Source organism: Stigmatopora nigra, chromosome 15, assembly GCF_051989575.1.
Source record: "Stigmatopora nigra isolate UIUO_SnigA chromosome 15, RoL_Snig_1.1, whole genome shotgun sequence".
Lineage (NCBI taxonomy): Eukaryota > Metazoa > Chordata > Actinopteri > Syngnathiformes > Syngnathidae > Stigmatopora > Stigmatopora nigra.
The window spans coordinates 9,511,369-9,531,220 of NC_135522.1; the positions used below are offsets into that span (position 1 = coordinate 9,511,369).

A 19,852-nucleotide genomic window follows, 5' to 3' on the forward strand; every position below is an offset into this window, starting at 1 on the left:
AACTTAAACATACTTAAGAAAACTGTAGATTAACAAAAAACAGCAAAACACTTGGAAAAAGCGAGGGGGGAATAAACACTTAGAAAATAAAATTTGGAAAAAGCAGGGGGGGAATAAACACTTGGTAAATAAAATTTGGAAAAAGCAGGGGGGGAATAAACACTTAGAAAATAAAATTTGGAAAAAGAAACACTTAGAAAATTAAATTTGGAAAAAGCAGGGGGAATAAACACAGAAAATTAAATTTGGAAAAAGCAGGGAGGAATAGACATAAAATTAAATTTGGAAAAAGCAAGGGGGGAATAAACACTTAGAAAATAAAATTTGGAAAAAGCGAGGGGGGAATAAACACTTAGAAAATAAAATTTGGAAAAAGCGAGGGGGGAATAAACACTTAGAAAATAAAATAAATGGGAATAAACATTTAGAAGATAAATCTTTGAAAAAAATGGGGGGATAAACACTTAGAAAATACAATTTGAAAAAAATGGGGGGGCTAAACACTTAGAAAATAAAATAAATGGGAATAAACATTTAGAAGATAAATCTTTGAAAGAATGGGGGGGGTTAAACACTTGGAAAAGGAAATTGAGAAAATAAAAACTGGGGTTTTAACACTTATAAAATTAGAAGAAAAAACACTTAGAATTCTTGCTCCAACATTAAATGACAACCTTCTTACCTTAAAGATCTAGTCAAAAAGCTGTGGAAATGAATGGCCAGTGAAATGTCATGATCTAGGCTTTTATTGAATTTGGATTTTCAGAAATACAGAGACACCATATTATTCAAGAGAGACATCTTCAAGTGGGCAATCAAGATACCTCAGGCCTGTTGCGGGCAAGAAAAATAGCAAAAGTTAGAATATATAGAGACTGGAGATTCAACTTTTTTGTGAGGGTAAGTTTTACCTTTATCTGTCCCAGTCTCTCCTTCTGCAACCTCAAGAGTGATCTAGGCACACAGCAAGCTGCATCTTGGTGCTAAACAGAGAAAAATTGCACACAAAAAAAAAGCACAAGTTAGCATATATACAGCCTGGAGATTCAACAGGTAGACTTATTTTTTCTTTTTATGGGTAGTTTTATCTTGATGCTGAACAGTGAGAACTTGATTTAACCAAGGCATTTGGGGGTTGCCAACCAATTACAGAATCGAGAAATCTTACAAGAATTTTAATAAACGACCAAGATAAAGAATGAAAATAGGTTAGCGAGTACTATTTCCCCTTTTCCAGACAAGGCGATTAAATATACAGACTGAAGTCAAGGGTGTCAAACTCTGGTTGGTTCGCGGGCTGCAATAAGGTCAACTTGATTTCATGTAAGCTGTATTATTTTTTAAATATTTAGATATTTTTTCTATTTAAATTGTATTTAAAAAACTGCATCAAAATCCCTAAATATTCAGGTTTTTTATAGATCTAAAACAACCTAAAACAAATGTTTGAGCAGTTTTTTTCTTCACGAGGGAAAAATATCTTGTAATAATTTGTTTTTCAATTCAAAAGGAAACAAATGTTCAATATTAGCGTGGAAAACAATTTTTAAAATAAATTTGTAGATTTTACAATATGCTTTTTTAACTTAAAAACACAAAATAAAAAATGGATTAAAAAATCCAATTATTGATTTAAAAAAAGGGGAAGATGAAGTAATATAATACACGTGTAATCTTCATTTAAATTTGATCCTAACAGAAAGTCAGCACTCATGATTTACTTTCTCAGGCCCCACAAAATAACACATTGGGCCAGATTTGGCCCCTGGGCCGCTACTTTGACACCAGTGAGCTAGGAGAAAGTTGGCTTAAATTTTGTATACGTGATTTTTTTTTTGTAAAACAGAACAATTACAAATGGGCACCGAGTGTTTAGCAATCAGAATGAAAACGATTACATACAAAACAGGAACTAAGTCGTGCCCCTGATTGTCAATCTAAAGTGAACACTTACCCAGGAAACTGTCAGTTGATGTCTTGCATTGTTTGATTAAATTTAAAGTCTTGCTACACGACTCAATAATGGAGAGACAACGGAGAGAACATTCTTTTAAAGTCAAATCGTGACGCTAACACTAATGCTGACTAGTAACATGATGTGGCACAAAGCCGGTCGAGAAAAGAAGCCCATACTTAAATCGCCGATGGTGTGTTAAACCTGGCATTAAACTAATAGATTTGTTGGCGTTTTGGGCTCAATTAGTTACTGAAAAATCTCCCGATCGCGTGATAAAACGCATTTAGGCCAGTGAATTGCTGGGCTCCTTACCTCGTTGGCACCAGCGTGGGGAAAAGCGTTTCAGAGGAAAAGTTACTGCGCATGCACGCAATTAGTAACTCCGCTACGTCGACAATGGGCGTAACCACGCCCATATTGACGCGTCACATTGAGGCGCAACCACGCCCATATTGACGCGTTACATTGAGGCGCAACCACGCCCCTTTTATCCCGTCACATTAAAAGTGGAAAAGATGGTTAGTTGCTTACCGCGCTCCTAAGAGATGGTTTGTCCTCCCAATCCGTCTATGTTTGGAAGATGACGAAGAATAGTCGTGAGTTGTGTGGTCTTGATGCTATAAAACAGCATACCTGTCAACTTGTACGTTTTGTACGTTTTTTTACCATTTCAAATCATGAGTCATAATTATTTTTATAAGGGCAGTTAACGACAGAGGTTGCCAGGTATGCCCGCCTCTTGCCTGAAGTCAGGTGGGATAGGCTCCAGTCAACCCCGCGACCCTAGTGAGGATAAAGCAGGTTAAGAAAATGGAACATTTAAGGCTACTCCCTTGTTAATTGTGGATACTTACAGGTCACCAGAGTGCTTCCCCAACATTGAGTAATTCCATGGTCACTATATAATTTGGATCCTTTCCTTTCCAGTTGATTTTAGGGCATTTTTAGATTGGCCTTGTTAATTGTGGGTTCTGATAGGTCACTTCTGTACATTTGTGGCATTCTGGGGTCACTTATAGTACATTTTATATACTTTCCTGTTGATTTGGGGCATTTCTGGGTCACATACAGTTAGTTTCTTGGTCACTTCCATTTTCTTTCAGTTCATTTTCTATTGATTTTGGGACTTTTGGGGGTCCAGTTCAACTTGGGCAAATGGAGGACATATTTTTGATGACCACATAATAATGACTGCTAATAGAAAAACTGTTAATGATAAAAACATTTAATTAGTTTTTGTCTCAAAACAGTATCAATAGATGTAGAGCTTATTCACTGTATTGATCTTGAGATGAAAACAATAATCATTAGACGCCTAGTCATTTTTCCTGAGGTATGGATTCAAAAGGTTGTTTCAAACTAGGATTTAGTGTTTATCTTTTCATAATTTAGTTAAAAATGGGCTCAAGCTCATAAAAATATACCAGAAAGAAAATAGATGAATGGCATTAATATGCTGTTAGACAAGTACGGGAAATACTGCATCAGAACAGAGAGCATTTAAAGGAAAACTTGGCAAATCAGTAGAAGAAAAAAATATCCTCGGCACTGGCTTTCTGCAATCATAAATGAAACTCAGGCAGAGCACCAATAACAAGAGAATTGCTTTCACCCAAAAGTGGCGACAAGAGTCTTTGTTAGGCCAAGTGTGCTACGGGGGTGACGAATGGCTTCGGCGTGGTGTGTTTGCATGTGGACAATAAAAGCAGTATGCTAATGTTTCATGATGGCTTTGGTCACGGCTGCTAAACCTTTGAAAGTTCTAGTTCTTCATTCCTTTTGGTCATCCAAGTACAGTAATCCCTCGAATAACACGGTTAATGTAGACCAGACATGGCCGCGATAATGGAAAAATTGCTAAGTAGTATCACCCCTATTATAACTAACTTTTTTTCCCTTAATGCCGAGTCCTAGTAGCAGGCCGAAGACAGGGGAGTGGCTTCCACTTAAGAGTTTCAGCGTGAATTTTCACATTTTTATCAACTCAAATTTTTTATTTTAATAGCAGTAAAAATCGCAAAGAAGTGAATTTGCAGTAATCGAGAGAGGGAACACAGTACACCGGGACAATTTCAAAATAAACGGATAAAGGAAAAGTATTATTATGTTGGGAAAGACATTTGCATATCAGTGGGTTTTTTTAACCTGAATATTTTGTACGTAGAGGTATCCGGAAGTAGAAGTACGACTGTATTTGATATCTATAGTTAGCAATTTCAGCGATTGAATCAAATCTTAGTTTAAGTTAGTTAAGAAGCGTAAAAGGTAACCTTCAGGGTATCTGAAGGTCAAGAATGGCGCCAGAGTTGGGAATTCAAAAATAAACACACAAACACACGAAACACTCCACACAAAGTGAATCATTCCCTGTTAGGACGTGATGACAGAGATTTGACCCATTTACAAAAACACATTCTATGAACCAGACATGCTACATACAACAACGTGACACTTCCTGTCGCATTGGTTCAACTTCCTCTGACTTTTAACAGTATAATGTCCCATTTGAGATGACCTTTACACCATTTGTGTGTCTACACCACCAGAGGGACGTCTGATGTCTGGTAGCATTTGTTCCCAGACAATTGCTGTGGATGATATTGTGCATGTTTAGGTGTGGGGTGTGTGTTATTGTTTCTGTCACCTTGTAAAACCAGCTGTTTTTTTTTAATAAGTGCTTGTTGTTGAAGCTATACAGTATTTGCCACAAAATCAGGGTCTTCTTTGCCCACCGCCTGTTGTCAGCTGGGATAGGATTTATTCCTAAGAAAATAAGTATTAACTTTTCAAAATTCCTTTTTTTGGTTGTTAATTATTATTATTTTTAAAATAAACCTTATATAATAAAATAATGCTTGCATATTCCACATGGACCTGACTTGTTTATGTGCCGTGAAAAGGGAATTTAATTTGCGTTTTGGAATTCTGGGATTGATCTTTCCCCCTAAAGAGATTATCCACTGACCCACTAACCCACTGTCTCGCCATTTGAGAGGGGGAACCAAATTCAGAGTAATCATTTAGATCAAATGTTAAAAGACACACAAAGGCATACGATATTGGCGCTCAAAGATACACTCGATACTATTGTCGATATTAAACGTTACTAATTGTTACAGTGTGTGAAATTCAAGCCTCTTTATTAATAAACGGTGTGGCTATGCATACAATTAGTCAAACGTACAGACGGGAGTTCTGAATTTAGTTTTGTCAGAAAAAAACTATACACAGGAAATTTAACAAACAGAACTTTCAATGTCAGCCTGCGTAAACTGAAAGACGTTTTATCGCCAAACCTACTAGTTTAAATGAGTTGGATGTCTTATCATTGTCAATGGCAGGCATAGAATAATTTTGGCCCACTTCCTCCTGTTGATTTCAGGGAATTTTGAAAAATTTCAACATTTTGGAGACTGGTAATGAACGAAAACTGTGGCAACTGACAGAAAACGGTAATATCCAAATAGACGGTGGGTTTTTGGAATGGTTTGAAGAGGGTGTGACTCAGTCAAAGTGCGGGGGCTAATGGGTGTCCCCAGCGTCTGAACAAGCGGTGCTGCAGGGTACTTGGACGATTCGCCTAAACTAACTATCCGTTCGGCTAACTATCCTTTCAGCCAAATGCCCCATTGGCGAACTGTCCTTAGGCCAAACGTCCATCAGCGAAACCTATTTTGGTGAATCATCCGTTCACGGGTGGGCAGGCCCGTGGTGCATGGGCATGTCTAGTATGTCAATGTTTACAGCGTGATGGTTACCATGGCGATTGTTGTTATGATGGTGGTGATGATGATGATGGTAGTTGTTGTTGAAAGGGATCAGGTCTGGCAAGTGGGGAACGTAGGGCGCTGGGGGCAAACGGGGCATGACGTAAGGCGCTGGGGGCAAACGGGGCATGACGTAGGGCGCTGGGGGCAAATAGGGCATCAAGAAGGGAGCCTGTACTACCGGGCGGTGACGGGGAACTGGTGGAGGGGGGTTTTGAGGAGGCGGTCCCACGTTGCGACACTTGGGTTCTTGGATGGCCTCTGGAGGTGGGCCGACTCGCTTTCCCAAATGATCTGTGAAAGGGGGAACCGGGGGTGCGGGGGTGGTAAAGGCTCTTGGCCAGCGCAAGGAAATACAAGTCTTTAAAGTGTCAAACTCACCTGCAAACTTTTTATTCAGCTGCACTTCTCCTTCCTTTTGGATTTCCTGAATGTTTCGCTCGTCATCTTGCTGGAAGAACACAGCCATACACGCAACGTCAGGCAAAATGAGTTCCCGTAAAATGCTGGACGTGTGAAAACGTGAAAATGCCTGTACTAATGTCATTTTACATGCAGAAAATAAATTTGGCATTCAAATCATAAGCCATCTTGTAGTTCTTCTATCAAAAGCAATGCATCAAGAAAAGCCCACTTTTTTTTTTAGCAATTCTGGTTGTGACGTCACAACCAGAATTGATAATATCTAGCTTTTTTAAACTAGCGTTGGACAGAATGATAGAATGCTCAAACAAACTGACAACAGAAGACTAAATAGTACATTATAAAATTATTTGAAAAAAAAACTTTTGTCGCTTTTTAATGATGAATTTGTATGAAACCTGAAGTCACTTCGAAGCTAACTGTCATTCAAAATAGTGTTTTGTCCAATTTACGGCGACCGCAATGAATAAAGCTGTGTGTATTGTACCGTGGGATCGGTCCAGAGGGAACACTTGCGGCAATGTTGGCAGGGAGCACCCGGTGAGCGAGCGTGCTGGCAGAAGTGGTTGTACCCGGTGATGGCTTCTCGGCAAAGGTAGCACATGAAGGTGCCGCATCGACACGACATGCGGTTGCAGCCCTCGGACTTGACCAGGCTCGTAGCGCACTTGACACACTTTCTCACTCGGGCCGCCGTCATGCGCTCCTCACTGGAAGGACACAAAGAAACATCAGGATGCTAAGCGTGAAAAACAAGCTCAATTAGAATTCTTTAGTTTATACACCCTACATTATATTAGGCCACTAGTGAATGCCAGATCTTGTTATTTTCTAAATGTTCATCAAATGTTCAGCTAAACTGCTTAATATTAAGTATTTTCCAAAGCGCAGGTGGTGGCAGTTGTATATCTTTTCTATTTTCTGCATGGTTTCCAAAGGCTGTAAACCAGAGGTGTCAAACATACGGCCCGCGGGCCGGATCCGGCCCGTCTGGTGGTTTGGTACGGCCCGGGGAAGAAAGCAGCATTGTATAAAAAAATATTAATTTTCTTTAAAATTTATAGTTCTTGTATTATCTGCTAGGGGGCGTAGTGTTTTAGTACATGCAGACAACATGAATTGACATTAATTTATGTTCTTATGTTATTCTCTTGTTCATAATATATTGTTCATAATGTAAAAAGAAAATTCTGTTAATAAACATTTTGATAATTTACTCATTCTTTGCACTAATTATTAGTATTAGTGATTAATACAAAGGAAAAAAGTGGATCTTATTGTTAGTTCTATGTCATTTTGCAATGAGTTTACTGGTCCGGCCCGCTTGATCTCAAATTAAGCTGTTAATATTTTTACATTAATTAAAATATTGTGTTTTTGCAAACTACAGTGGTAATTTGAGATACGAGTAAAATTTCGGGCAAATATTCATCTTGAGATACGAGACAAATTTTGATATACGGGCAGACAGCGGATGCGAAAGGCTGCTCAGAAGAACATCATGGGCACTGTCTCTCTCTGTCAACTCACTTGTGTAGTAATATGTCTCTGGTCGCAACTCCCTCGTGTAATGTTTCTGCGAGCACTAGGCGGGGCAAGTGGTCGTGCGTTATACTATTGTGAGGGCATTTGTGTGCATCATTTTGTCTTTTGCCATTAGCCTCAACGGAGCAAGGCGAACAGTTGTGTCACAGCCGGGACTATTACCAACCTGCTTTTCATTTAGTGTTAAGATGAATTGATTTATCAATTGTTTAAGCATAAAATAGACCATTCAATTTTGACTTGAACTGATCGTCCACTGCTAGCCCCACGAGTTAAAGAGTGTCTGACTTCTACCATAGTCAACGTTGATCTTTCCACCAGGCCGCTTCCTGTCTATGTTGCCACCAGGAAGTGGGAAGATCTTTTCAATAGCTCAAAACAAAATAATATTTCCCCGCCGGCCCACAGGAAGCAGCCGGCCTCTTAACTTCCCGTCGGGTTGTCCGGGAAAACGCAGCGGTTTCCGGCTTTTAGTAGGTAAAGGATACCGTTGTATGTGTGGATTTCCACTTACATGAGCACCCTCATGCGGATCTCATCTTTCTCCAGGACTTGCTCACACGTCTTCCCCACGTGCTGATTCCATTGCACGTGGCATTTCCGACAGCTTTCCTGCACAACGAACAAAAAAAATTGCTCATTTTCAAATTTTACTATCTTGCATCAAACCAAAGAGAATCATCAGCCTGCACTGCAGACTGAGCAAGGTGTGGCCCTGCTCTGTGATTTGCCGTTATTTTTTTTTTTACCAACTGCCTGGTTGCCTAGAAACTGCAAAATCATCCTCTGAACTTCAGATACAACACGTACAGCTTTGTTCCACACGCATAGTGAAGATACAGCAAAGCCATGGCTAAATGAAGTAACTTGTCATCAATAGTTGAATAGTCAGTCATCAAACATTGAAGATTGGGTGCGATGAGGGAATAGTGTGAATATGTTCTCTCTACTGAGGTCGGATGAAGGACAAAAACGAAGGCTGGGGAATTAATAGTATGCGACTATAAAGGGATGAGTTGCTCTAGAATGAAACGATTTGCCCTTTAGGAGACTGTTTGTGGTAGCTGCCTAACCCTTTATAAGGCTTAGTGAGGCAGGTGATTGGTAATTTTCATGAGAAAAGAAAAAAAGAAACCCAAAAAACAACCTGATTTCCACATTTTGAGTCATGTATACCACGTGTGTACTATACCAATGTCCACATATGCACATGCCAGGTCGGTGATGGTTATAATACTTTTGTTGAATTTTATAGATAAAGACAAATGAAATCAAATCATATAAATTCTGATTGTGACAACCAATATGACATTAGAACTATAGCTAAAACACACACATACATATATATACATTAACTTAGTGCATGCCATTGACAGGAGCACATGTCCAATTCATTTGAACGAGGATGACAGGCTGCAAATTCTCATGTCCTCCCCCATTTTGAAGTGGATTGGACATGGAGCACTGTAAATAAAGTGCCCTACAAAGGGTTCATGGCTGTTTTCTTATTTTCTATTGTAATAAAAGGTCGCATTGAGAATTGAAAGTGTTTCCACATTAGCATAAAAAGTGCCTGGTTGCTGCAGAAATGTACTTGGACAAAAAGGGTGGTTACCAAAATGGAACAAGAGTGCAGTGAACCATCGCCCCCTACTGTTGATCAATGTTTGGATCAGGCCACGCTTGTCCTTTGCAATGCGGCCCACGTCCGCTCTTTCAAGTCTCGGCTTGTGCCCCTCCCGAATATCCGCCCCTCCTGCACTAACTTGTCATTACACGCCATCCCCCAGGGTTCTTCCATCACCACTCCTTCATTCATAGCATGCCTTTCCTCTCTTTCTCCATTTTTAAACTGTCTTTGTCTGCACATTACCTTATAAGGTGGTGCCAGCACAACAGTTGAGGTTCTAATAGGGGTGGGGTCTGCATTGCGCTACATGGGTGACAGATGACGTGACACAATGAGGAACAAAAGACATATTGCTACCTATGAACACTACAGTGGAACTCCACTTTTACACCACCTTATTTTCATGTCTAAAACACTCCCTCCAACCTAGGTTATTATGAATGTTGATATTTTAGATCAGGGGTGATGGCCAAGTCCGGTCCTCGAGAGCCCCTATCCCGTTTTTTTTCCAAGTCTCCCTCTACCAACACACATGAATGAAATAATCAGGATCGGTATGAAGCTACTGGACAGCTTGCTGATGAGTTGATCATTTGATTCAGGTGTGTTAGAGGGAGATATGAAAAACAGACACATTTGTCTGACACATTTGTAGGTAGTTCTCAAAAATATAGTCATGCTGTTGCCTTCTGACGTGACACAGGTATGTGGCGCCGGTGAACAGATCCGTATGACAAAAGGATTCTCATATCTCATTTTCTGAACCCGCCTTATCCTCACTAGGGTTGCTGGAGCCTATCCCAGCTGACTTTGGGGCAGAGGAGGGGTGCACCCTGAACTGGTGGCCAGCCAATCTCAGGGCACAAGGAGACAAACAACCATTAACACTTACACTCACAACTAGGGGCAATTTAGAGTGTCCAATCAGCCTACCATATATGTCTTTGGAATGTGAGAGGAAACCGGAGTACCTGGGGAAAACCCACGCAGGGCCAGGGAGAACATGTCTAATTCCACACAGGTGGACCGACCTGGATTTGAACCCAGGTCCCCCACTGTGAGGCCGACACGCTAACCACTCAGCTGCCAGGCCATGTCTGGTCTACATTAACTGCGATAATCGAGGGATTACAGATTCAGTGAACTTCGATGACAACAGTATTTCATTTTGCAAGGAAATCTAAAGTTTTGTATTGTATCGGTGCTAAATTTACTCTGTGGAACGGGGAATAGTGTCAAATCTGGAAAAATTTGACTAGTGCGTCACGACTACGATTAGAGCAGTCACATCGTTGACATTTGCCGGGTGGCGAAATATGTCAGATTGTATGATTGAGAATACGTTGTGAATGCAAACCAGCTGCAATCATCATAAATGAGCCTCAACCATAGTTCAGATATGCGAGAGAATTAGGCTCAGACGAATGTATGTTATGCAAGCTATGTATAAAAATCCCCAAATGCGTGAAGTTGCAAACTCTGAATTGTGAACAGGCAAGCTTCACTGTACACTACAACAGTCTTCCTACAATTATTGCAACTGTACTTCGCATTTTTTTCTGCTGTTAATTATTAATGTTTTTTTAAGTTTATAAAAATGTGAAAATCCACGCTGAAACTCTTAAGCAGAAGCCACTCTTGCTACTAGAACTCAGCACTGAAAAAATAAAAAGGTAGTTTTAATAGCCTACGTCGCAATTTTTAGATTATCGCGGCCATGTCTGGTCGACATTAACTGCGATATTCGAGGGATTACTGTACTAATTTTCTACTAGAGTTCACCAACGATCACCTTCAATTCCCTAATTTCAAATAAATTTGCCAAAATTGTCATCAATGCAAGACAGAGTTGAAAAAAAAAAACACGGATGCATAACAGACAAAAGGGTAATTTTCCACTGGTCAGCATTTGGAATGTAGAAATCCTATGGGTTTATGAACAATCTTGTTCAGATGTGCTCATAAGCACATGTGGAATACATTTTGGAAGGGCGGGTGAAGGCGGAATGTGGGTCAAACTTGATGCAGACCATATTTGAAACAGAAGTAAATGCTGCCAGCCAATAGGAAAGCGGTGTAAGGGGTGTAGAGGGGAGTCCACCAATGAAAAGGAATTGAGGAGGGCAAGGCTTGTGGAACTGTGTCAATTACATAATAAGACCCCGCCCTGGTCACAATGGGGCCGCTTTGCAATGACCCTCTTTAAAATAAAGCACCCTTTCCACTCTAAATCAATATTATAAATTAATAAATACTCAAAACTAAGACATCAATTTGGTAACCAACAGCTGGCTAAGTAATTTTAGCAATGAGGACATGGACAAACAAATTCCATCCTTTTTTTTCCCAAGCCTAAACGGATGTATGATATCTGGCTAACATTAACAGCTGTTGCATGTAGTGATATAACACCAAGAAAAAGGATCTGGGGTGTGTTGCTTAAGCTTAGATAAGATGCAGCTGTGCAATGAGCACATTTTGTATCTTTCTCTTGAACGGTAAAGTGTTCCACCTATGGGCTCAAAGGTAGAAATGCACAAAAATGAATGATATTTTAAGTACCATTATACATCTGGTTGGTTTGATTCAATATTCAGTATCAGCTCCCAAAAAAGCAATTTTTGGACTATCAGGCAAAGCAGACTACAAGAAATTTGATAAAAAGAACTCATTTTGTTTATATATAAGCAAGACTGGACTATAAACACGCAGCTTCTGTCCATTATTGTATTACGGTATACTTGCAGCAAAAGACATTAAGACCACTGTTTTGCAGCACCATAAAAATGTTCTGGTTAATGTGACATTCTCAGATTAACGTCAAATCAATTCTTTTTTTTATAAATATACATGGTGTAAATCATGAAGTATTTTGTGAATCCACACTGGCCAGACCTCTAAATTAAATTCTTGATTTGGAGAGAATTTTCCACTTTTAAACGGTCAAGATCTGAAAGTGATTTCTTTTTCAGTCCAAGTAGAGACATGGATTCTCTATATGCTTACATTAAAAACTTGGAAAGCCAAGGATTAAGCATCAAAATCTGATGTCAACAACAAACTTGCTTAACTGAAGCTTCACCTCATAATTTTGTGAGGTTTGATCCTCAAAAATCTGAAAAAACTAAGACTCTAGGCAGAGTAGGTAGGAATGTAGAAGTCGTCTAAACCCTGTTTCGAAAGCTGAGGCTTAGTAGAAAGCCTAAAAATACAGCTCAACACAAGGCTCCAGAAAAAGGGAACTAACAACAATTTTATCTGCAGTCACACAACTTCTTAAGGAACGGTTTAAACCAAAAAAAGGTCACGAGGAATGGAGTGCTATGCGTTGAGCGAAAGATTGCAATTCACACACGAGGGCTTTGTTTGTTGGCCCGTATTTCATCCTGATAAAAGGTGATTAACAGGTTGCATTGCAATGCACCGCCAACCTACCCCAGCATTCCTGTGGTTATACAGTGGGAGGAGGTAGTGATAAGAGCCGCCGTTCTTTCCAGATGGAACCTTTTGGTCCCATCAATTCTAGCTTTCACACATTGCATGACCTCTGCACTATCATGAGTGTTGTTGGATCATCACACATGGTCATTACCATATTTGGTCATATTGGATCAGAAAATGTATGATTTGAGATTGTATTAAAGGCGGTACAAAAAAAGATATGTATTAGAAATGGAATGGGAGGCACCATTTTCATGTGATAGCTTGGGTTTTCTCCAGGTACCATATTTTTCAGACTATAAGTCGCAACAGCCAATGAATAGGCAATGAAGAGAGAAAATAAATATATATAATGGCCACAAAAAATAAACAATGTAACAGACTGTTGGTGCTAAGAGAGGCAAAAAAAGTTGCAGGGCCAGCTACATGGTAAGAAAAAGGGGTGACTTTTTAGTCTGAAAAATACGGTACTCTGGTTTCCTTCCATCTCCCAAAAACATGCATGGTAGGCTTCTTGGACACTAAATTGTGCATATGTTTGCAAGAATTAATGTTTATCTTGTGCCTGTACAACTGACTGGCAACGAATTCAGGGTGTGCTCCGCCTACTCCCCGTCGTAAGCTGGGATAGGCGCGACCCTCATGAAGATAAGCAGCATAGAAAATGGATAAATAGTTTTACAGTCATTTGAATTCAGCATGATGTGTATGGTAAGCAAATACAAGACTAACCTTGCGGCAGCAAGGGTTGGGGCAGCTAAAAAGCGACATCTCTTTGTCTAGTAATGCAGGGAAATTACAAAAGGGACACCTAGGCAAGGGAAGAAAGTGAGAAGGCATTACTGTTACTATACATAACACATTCAAATGAGACTTAACCATTTCATGCATCCGTTTTACACATATATTTTAAACCATACAGGGCAGTCTTTTTAACCAATGACTCCACTTTGCGGCATAAATCCCATTCATTTTAACTGAATGTTCAAAATGGATTGGATAGTTTAAATGAAATGATTGCATTAAAAACTGCATCAAAATCTGATGTCAACAACAAACTTGCTTACAACCCTGTATAGTGCTTTGGGCAATGTAAAGGTATATTATTTCTTCCACTCTTACCTCACTAGTTCATCCGCACAGGTAGCAGCGATAGCCTCCTCTGCCTGTCTTTCATAATATTTGCCAAGGATGTTTTCTGGTAGGACCTTTTCTAGTTCACAGACTGGGTAAGAGCAAAGGCAGCCTGACTCCATGCAACTCAGCTCTGACTGCAAAAGGAATACAGAAAACAAAACAAAAATCTCATATCCTCAACAAACACACTACAAAAATAAGTACATCTAACAACAAAGGTTGAGGTCAACAGTATTTAATAAACTGGAAATAAATCCAGCATAGAATTCTACTTAAAAACACACGTAAAAATGGAAAACAAATGTAATGGACTCTCATTAAGTTCCATTAAGTATTGTATTCTACCATGTCTTTCCATAATACATATTTTTGTACTGTGCACCCAGTGCAACTATTGTTTGCATTGAAAACGTACCTTCCCAGAGCCAAACACTGCCTCTTGAGCATATTTGACGAGGCACTCTTTACAGAACAGGTGCCCGTCTGAACATTGTGTCATTTTCTCAAAGGCAAATTCTCCGTAGCAACAGCCACACTCAATTAACTGGCCATCCTGTAAAAAAACAAAACTTTAGTCACTGATGTAAAATGAATATATAAACTCTGATATCAAACACCTTTTTTCTCAGCTCAGACCAATGCGGTGTATATGTGGGTTATTACAGGCCAATCAGCTGTATGTCTTATAGAAATGTATCAAAGCATCAATACTAAAATATATCCTGATACAATATTGAATGGCCAATTTATGGATATGCAGTTATTTCTTTTTGCACAACCACACATCACCAGAAACCTGTTGTCAAGGAAAATATTTCAATTTTCACTACATTTGATAGTAATGGAAGATATTTCTTAAAAAGTTCCTTCTTAACACTCTTTCAAAGAGGTTTTTAGTTTTTAAGAGTCACATGATTGGACATCTATCATTGTTATTTACCTGGAAGTGCATGCCCACCCAAAAAGCCTCATTAGGATTAGTTTGTTATTTTTATTCATGTAGTATCCGATATAGCATTGAGTATTTAGATTTCTGTGCATTATAGAGCAGCTAAAAATAAAATGAATAAATACTGTTCTCTGGGAAAATTGCAGTAATTATGCTAGAAAATGAGTATAAATACACCTACTTTTTTATACTCATCTTCATTGACTTGCAGTGCCAGAAGAAAGTCTTCATGCTAGAAAAATGGAAAATAACAACACTGTCACTGAATTTAAGGTGTGATCTAACAAAAAGGAAACAATTAAGAATACCTCTGCCCATTCTTTAGCTTTCTTTTTGAAGAAACTAAGTTCCTTTTGTATAGGAGCTTTCAAATTTTCTTGCGTCTTGCAGTAGCGTCTGCTTCTTTCCAAAAAGTACATCCTCTTGTCATATTTAACTTGCCCTGCAGAACAAACAGAGGCAGCAAGTTGACATGTCAGACACATCAACACCAAGGTTTGGAATCGATTCTCACGAAGATGCCAGTACTGAGAAAACTTTTTTCCTCACCGTGTTCAAAATGAAAATCGATGTAGCAGCGATCAGTAGACATTCTGCTTCCTTGTTTGGTTCTTGAGGGGCTGTGTGATTGTCTAGACTGCTTCAGAGCGTCAAAAAAGGCCTAAAAGGAAAAAAATCGAGTGGTGAGAATACTTTTTCAACGTAATGTTAACTTAAAATAAATAAATAAATACTTTGCGTGTGATTGCATAGTGTCCTTTAAGGACATGGAGGGCCCATTTGATGTCCAGACAGCTGATCATGCGAAAGTCCCCCATGAGCAAGTCTGCAGCCTGCATCAATACATCAGTTTCAACTCGGGCCAGTTTTTCATAGTCGAACAGATCTTCAGTTTCCTGAAATGATACATTCATTATATTAGTGGCATTGACAATAATCATATCTGATTATGTGGGTCTTAAGAACTGAATGAAAACCCTTTAAATTCTAATGTACCTCTGTGTTGCCATCTCCAGACTCCAGTAAAATGCTTGTGGGTGCTACTGTGGCTGCAGCTGCCTCGGACTTTGGATATTCTGGGTTCTCCAACAACAGATTGCAGATGCTTGAAAACAGTAGAGGAAAAGGTCAAGAACAGATAAATTGTGTTTTGACTTCATGGACAATTTCCATCAATCATGGCAACTATATGGCTATGACAAATTAGTATAGTAATCTTGTTTTTGGGAGCAACATTCGTTCATTCACCCCCTTCAAGTCAATATGCATTGGCTGTTTTGCACTATCAATGCAAGCCAATGAATTCCCTTTACATGGTTAACTTGTGTTTTCTCGGTTACTGTAGTAACAATTGTTTTAACCCATAAAAAAACAAATGTACAATCTTACGCATTCAAGTCTTTCACATTATTTGTTTGGATCAGTTCTGCTACATAGGCTTCCTGGATATTTGGAAAGAGATGCACCTAGAAAGACAACAAAGTACAAATTTAGGACAGCTAGCAGAGACACAAAATATAAAGAGGTAGATATTATTACTTACAACACCAGCGATAAGCGTTTTGACATCGTTCTTTATCGCCGACCTTTGTGTTGCTTCAGAGGGACCAGGCCTGGCGTCCTCAATTCTCGGAATGCCGTCAGGAACCAAATCAAGGACTGGATGGGCACGTGCTTGGCTCCCCAACATGATTTGGTGACCCACCACAGGTGCTACCCCACTGGACTGGGATGTTTGTGCTAAAGACTGAGATGGGGCCTGAGCGAGGGGTTGAGGTTCAATCTGAAAAAGATTGCCGTGTAGGGGACCTAAGATAGCCTGACCCGTGGTCAGGGGCCTGTTGTCCTCTTGCTGAGGATGTGTGACCAAAGCACAGGCTTGTATTGGTTGTGGTGGAAAGATGACTACTTTTTTCAGTTTATGCTGAGGTACTAATCCCATCGAACTGAACTCTGTAGTTTTCACTGCTTTAGGAGGCAGCTCTGCAGATGAAGTGCTTGCTTGAGGGTAATCATCTATGCTTTTCCTTTTATGTGCGTTATTTACAGTATTTGTAGAGAGAGGAAGATTATTTTTGACATTGTGAGATGTGTTTGGCAGTGGCAAGACCGTTAAACATCCTGTGGTCAAAGGCAGTTCAGATGGTTTAGGCAACGGGTCCCCTGCACCTTGCTGTCCATACGTTGTCGTAAAGGCTGCAGACGAGTGGGCTATGGCATCTCTGGAGGTAGAGGGGGCAGATGGATCCCAGAGAGGAAAATTTCTGCTGAGTATTTGCGAGGAGGCCCTGCTCCATTTTGCAGCTGGCCGTATTATACGTTTACGTGCAGGAACTGTTGGCTGTGGAAACGAAGGTTGCAAAAGTTAAGACTTTAAAATATACTTTTAAAAAAGTTTAAGAATTCACAGGTTTTTCTTTCTCTGATTTGACTTCCCAGAAGGCAGCCTACAGGCTGGGTTGTTTAAAATAGCAACTCAATGGCCCCAAAACTGAACTTTATTGTTTTGTCAGTCACATGGCTTTTCTACTGACCATATTTTCTTACATACAAGCTGTATTTTCAACTCAAAAATGATGACTGAATCAAGGGTATGGCTTATATTTGCACAAGACATACAGCGTTTCTATACTCTTTCACCAGGTGGCAAATCAACATTTACTATTTGATGGTTATTTTCTGTTTTGCAGTAAAAAAAAAACACTATACCGGATGAAATACTAATCTCATTATGATATTGACCCTACTAATGTACAAATGACAATGCGTCGTATTTAGGAGTCTATTACTGCTGCCTGAAAAGGGTTAACTATGGAGTTTATTTTGTTCAATAGGGACCAGAATCAACATAACTGGTATTTTTAATTTGTTAAACATATTTAATAAGAAGGTACCATAAGAGTTTATCTGGGGAAGTCTGGTTATTTCTCTTCTCATACCCGAAAAAAACAACTGGATTATGAATGGATTAAGCATGCAAAAATGCAATTCTCAAAAAAAATAAACCATTCAAGTTACAAAACTACTTCTGCAACTATTTCCTTTTATAAGTAGCACTATATGCTTGTAATTTCATATATGGCATTTTTTGGCTGTGTGAGGCTGAATAACTAATAAAACTACTTTTAAAGAATAGTGTATGGGTATAATCCTTTAGGACAGTGTTTCCCAACCACTGTGCCGCGGCACAATGGTGTGCCGTGAGCAATGGTCAGGTGTGCCGTGGAAAATTGCAAGAAGTCATACAATGTGGTATTGAGAGAGAAAAATTTATATGAATATAAGGAGATTATAAAGGAACTATTACAAGGTTCAAATCAAAATATGATGGACGTTAAATTGTAGATTATACTATTATTTGATTCAAGTTGTGAAACAGTAATTTTGTTGCTCATTTCTCTCTAAGTCGAAACGGAAGTTGTCTGGTTTCTAGGGCATCAACTTTTGCCGACGTAAAGTCTGTGTGAGAACAATTTTTTTTGCGGAATATTAGGAGATTTAAGTAATATTTGGAGAAAAATCATAAAATTATGCGATTAATAACATTACTCTATTTTTGCATCACTTAAACCGGAAGTTGTTCAGGATCCACAGACCAAATTTTGATGACATTAGGGTCAGTGTGAAAAATCTGATTTTGGAATAATTTTGGACTGTCATGCGATTTCTGCTGATAAAACTTTGATGAGAATGACTATTGTAAATATAGGCGACATAGTTTTTAAGTAAAAGAATTTCAGATGGTGGTGTCCCTTGAGATTTTTTTCAATGCAAAAAGTGTGCCACGGCTCAAAAAAGGTAGGGATACACTGCTTTAGGTGCATTTGTTCATCACTTACCTCTAGGATTGTGATATCATCATCTTCCGTAACATCATCATCTGGAACTAAAACAGCACTGTTGAATACCAAACCCCCAGTCTCCTCATCCGAATCATCAGAAACAGTGATAAGCTCCCGCTTCCCCCCTCTGGGGCCTGGAAAAAAAGTCAATTCAGTGCTAATTTAGAAACAGCACGCAACTTGCTCATTTTGTTTGAATTCACCTTGTCTTCGATGAACGTTAAAACTTGCCAGATGAATGACTTCGTCATCACTGCCCCTATCGGCCATGATGATACACCTCACCAGCTCCGTTAACTGAATTTAAACATTCAGTTCTGCTTTCACACCATCTGGGACACACAAAAAGTTAACAGTTTAATTGATTTGCCATTATGGTTGCCTCTAGGTCAGGAACCTTTTAGATTGATATTTTTTAAAATGTTAATCATTGAGAGCGATGCTCCGATTTTAAATGTCAACATACATGAATGTGTGGCTTTTTTTTAGTCACTTCACCATGTACATGTTCATGAACACTTTTATATTCATGTACGACGGTTGGATTCACCGGTTGGATTGGGACTTTAATAAAAAAGACAAGGGCACACTTTTTAAAATTCACGTGTTTTGTGATCAAAGAAATGCAGGCCATCAAATACGTCTCGCTTACAATATTTGAATAATAACACACCCTGTTTTCATATCATCACGTTGATATTAGAGCTTATTTTATCATTTTCGTGCATTGCGGAATAAGACGTAAAATAAATACATGAAGAAAAGAGCAATAGGTTATTTATGCAGAAAAATAAAGAGGAAACGAAAAGCAATGAAAGCTGCTAAGATAATGTAATTTAGGTCGGCTAGCTAGCCCGCTAGCCTCCACGTTAGTTGTTTAAGGACTTCTAAATTAAGTGTCCACAACAGTATCCCAAACCGTGCTGAATCCAGATAGGATTATCGTGTCATATAGACAGAAAAGAAAACTTGACATTACCTCGATTCTTTTTGTAATACAGGAAAGCACTCTTGAATGTGCAGCGTTTTCCGCGAAGCAAAACAAGCAGTTGAGAGGAGGGTTGGATAGATCGTGACGTCAAATTCTGGTTACATCCATGACATTCTGGGAAATGTAGTTTTCAAATTGTAAATCCTCATCACAAATAAATTGTTTAAAAA

At 39.1% G+C, this 19,852-nt stretch overlaps 1 protein-coding gene and 1 long non-coding RNA gene across 3 annotated transcripts; both read right to left on the minus strand.

Moving 5' to 3' along the window:
- Window positions 1-730: 730 nt before the first annotated feature.
- Window positions 731-2,477, minus strand: LOC144208848 (uncharacterized). 2 transcript variants are annotated; one of them, XR_013328935.1, is made up of 3 exons: window positions 2,270-2,477; window positions 912-983; window positions 731-831 (listed from the first exon to the last, which is right to left on the minus strand). It is a non-coding gene; the product is annotated as an uncharacterized LOC144208848 (long non-coding RNA). The 2 variants fall into 2 exon arrangements; XR_013328936.1 differs by lacking the exon at window positions 2,270-2,477 and adding an exon at window positions 1,955-2,263.
- A 2,603-nt stretch (window positions 2,478-5,080) lies between these two features.
- Window positions 5,081-19,774, minus strand: rnf216 (ring finger protein 216). Its single transcript, XM_077734048.1, has 17 exons — window positions 19,671-19,774; window positions 18,895-19,023; window positions 18,689-18,825; window positions 16,393-17,190; window positions 16,239-16,315; window positions 15,846-15,954; window positions 15,584-15,745; window positions 15,399-15,510; window positions 15,158-15,291; window positions 15,031-15,081; window positions 14,316-14,453; window positions 13,886-14,034; window positions 13,496-13,574; window positions 8,207-8,304; window positions 6,635-6,857; window positions 6,106-6,175; window positions 5,081-6,018 (listed from the first exon to the last, which is right to left on the minus strand). The coding sequence occupies exons 2-17, from the start codon at window positions 18,959-18,961 to the stop codon at window positions 5,648-5,650; spliced, it is 2,775 nt and encodes a 924-aa protein (XP_077590174.1). The 5' UTR covers window positions 18,962-19,023; window positions 19,671-19,774; the 3' UTR covers window positions 5,081-5,647.
- Window positions 19,775-19,852: the final 78 nt, after the last annotated feature.